The 2,123-nt window shown below is 39.9% G+C and overlaps 1 protein-coding gene across 1 annotated transcript; it reads left to right on the top strand.

Annotated features, from left to right (window-relative positions):
- The first annotated feature begins 238 nt into the window (after window positions 1-238).
- LOC108995903 (plasmodesmata-located protein 1) lies at window positions 239-1,731 on the top strand. The gene is made up of 2 exons (XM_018971572.2): window positions 239-1,215; window positions 1,445-1,731. Exons 1-2 carry the CDS (start codon window positions 465-467, stop codon window positions 1,579-1,581), a joined length of 888 nt encoding a protein of 295 aa, XP_018827117.1. The 5' UTR covers window positions 239-464; the 3' UTR covers window positions 1,582-1,731.
- Window positions 1,732-2,123: the final 392 nt, after the last annotated feature.

Raw genomic sequence — 2,123 nt, forward strand, 5'->3', positions numbered from 1 at the left:
ATTTGTCCAAAAGAACTAATTGTGATGGTCAATGCATTCTTATGGAGTAAATTCAGGGCAATAAGTACTTTACATTATTTATGCTTTTTAGTATAGGGATCCCCAGCCCCTACAGTTTTTAGGGAAATGTTTCCATGTCTTTTGACCTACATGGTTTATTATTTGGATAATTATGGATAGCCCTATTCTTATTTGCCATGGCACCATAATAATCTGACTTTAGTACAATTATTGATATTTGATACAATCGTTTGAGGTGAAGAAATCAAAACTTATAGAGGCAGAAAGACCAAAAGAACTTGCCCAAAAAGCTCCCAACCCCCACCGAGAACACCAGCCAGCCCACTCCCCAACACACTATATAGAAATACTCAAAAACTCGACACCCGTTCATCACAACAAGCTCCCAACACCTTCCCCAAAACCGTCCATGGCGTAGAAACAAAAATTTCACAACTTTCCAAATGGGTTTGCCTAGAACACTCTTCTCTCTATTTTCTATTTCTATGCTTTCCTCGTTCTTTGTCTGTGCTGAAAGTGCAGCAGACTACACAAACTTGGTCTTCAAGGGCTGTGCAGAGCAAAAGTTCCAGGACTCAACTGGGATTTACTCACAAAACCTCAAGACCCTTTTGTCTTCTTTGGTTTCACTGTCTTCACAGAAGACTTTCTCCTCTACCACCTCAGGTGAAGATCAAAATAGCATCATGGGTCTTTACCAATGCAGAGGGGACCTCACGCTCCCCGAGTGCTTCAACTGCGTGAGCAAGATATCAGATACGGCAGACAAGCGCTGTGGCAAAGCTGTAGCAGCTAGAATTCAACTCAACGGGTGTTATGTGCGGTATGAGGTTGCTGGGTTCAAACAAGTTTCTGACACTGAATTGCTGTACAAGGTGTGTGGATCAACTCGAGCAAGTAAAGCTGGGTTTGATCAAAAGAGGAACACGGCTTTTGATATGGTGGAGAGTGGGGTTAAGACTGGTGCTGGCGCTGGGGGTCTGTTTTACACAGGGAGCTATGAATCGGTGTATGTGTTGGGGCAGTGTGAGGGCAATTTGGGCAGTGATGATTGTGGGGATTGTGTGAGCAGTGCAGTGGAGAGGGCCAAAGCTGATTGTGATGATTCCATCTCTGGGCAAGTGTATCTCCAAAAGTGCTATGTCAGCTACAGCTATTACCCAAATGGCGTCCCCAGCATATCTTCATCATCAGGTAAACTTAATCAACTCTACATATGCAAGTTTCATCTCCTTAATTTGTTGAATGACAGCAAGTGTTTTACTTTTCTCCCCCTCATACATGGACAGATACTAAAAAACAGTTTATACTTGGGGGGAGAGAGAGAGAGAGAGGTTTAGCTAGGTGGCTCTTCTCCTGTGGGAACTTAAGGGGTAAAAGTTTGTTTTTTGATACCTGTGAATGGTATGTTTCATTTGTATAGGGAACGAGGAGCAACGACACACACAGAGGACAGTGGCTCTTGCAGTAGGAGGTTTGGCAGCTTTTGGCTTCATTATAGTTTGTTTCCTGTTTGTTAAATCGGTGATGAAGAAACGAGGCGGTAAGCATGGAGGCTGAGCTACATTGCTAATAATCTCCCACAACATTACTCTACTTTTTATATATGTTCATAGATTGAACAGTTACTATAAATATTTAGAACAAAAATTATTTGCAAGTGACCTATCGAATTCATTATTGAAAATAGATTCCACAATGATAAATATATATATATATATATATTTCTTCTTCTTCTTCTTAATAATTATTAATTAGAATGAGTTCAAGGATACATATGTAATATATGATTTCTCGTAATGAATTGCACATTAATCTTGCAAACAACAAAAACTTAATTTTTTGTGCAGATGATTGAGAGGGTGAGATGGGTTTTGAAGTTTGCAATGCTTTATAAGATTGGTGGTCTGATTTTTTTACATTATAAGAGAGAGAGAGAAAGTTAGGCAGAAATTTATTGGGGAATGTGAGGGAGGGGATAGGAAACTCAACTTTAATTGTAGTTTGTTCTGATGTACAAAGTGTTATAGAGCTAGACTGAATGTGAATCTCGCAATATTTTGCTTCCTTGGGTTGCAGTTTTTTCTTCTTATCTACCCTGC

This window comes from Juglans regia, chromosome 1, assembly GCF_001411555.2.
Source record: "Juglans regia cultivar Chandler chromosome 1, Walnut 2.0, whole genome shotgun sequence".
NCBI lineage: Eukaryota > Viridiplantae > Streptophyta > Magnoliopsida > Fagales > Juglandaceae > Juglans > Juglans regia.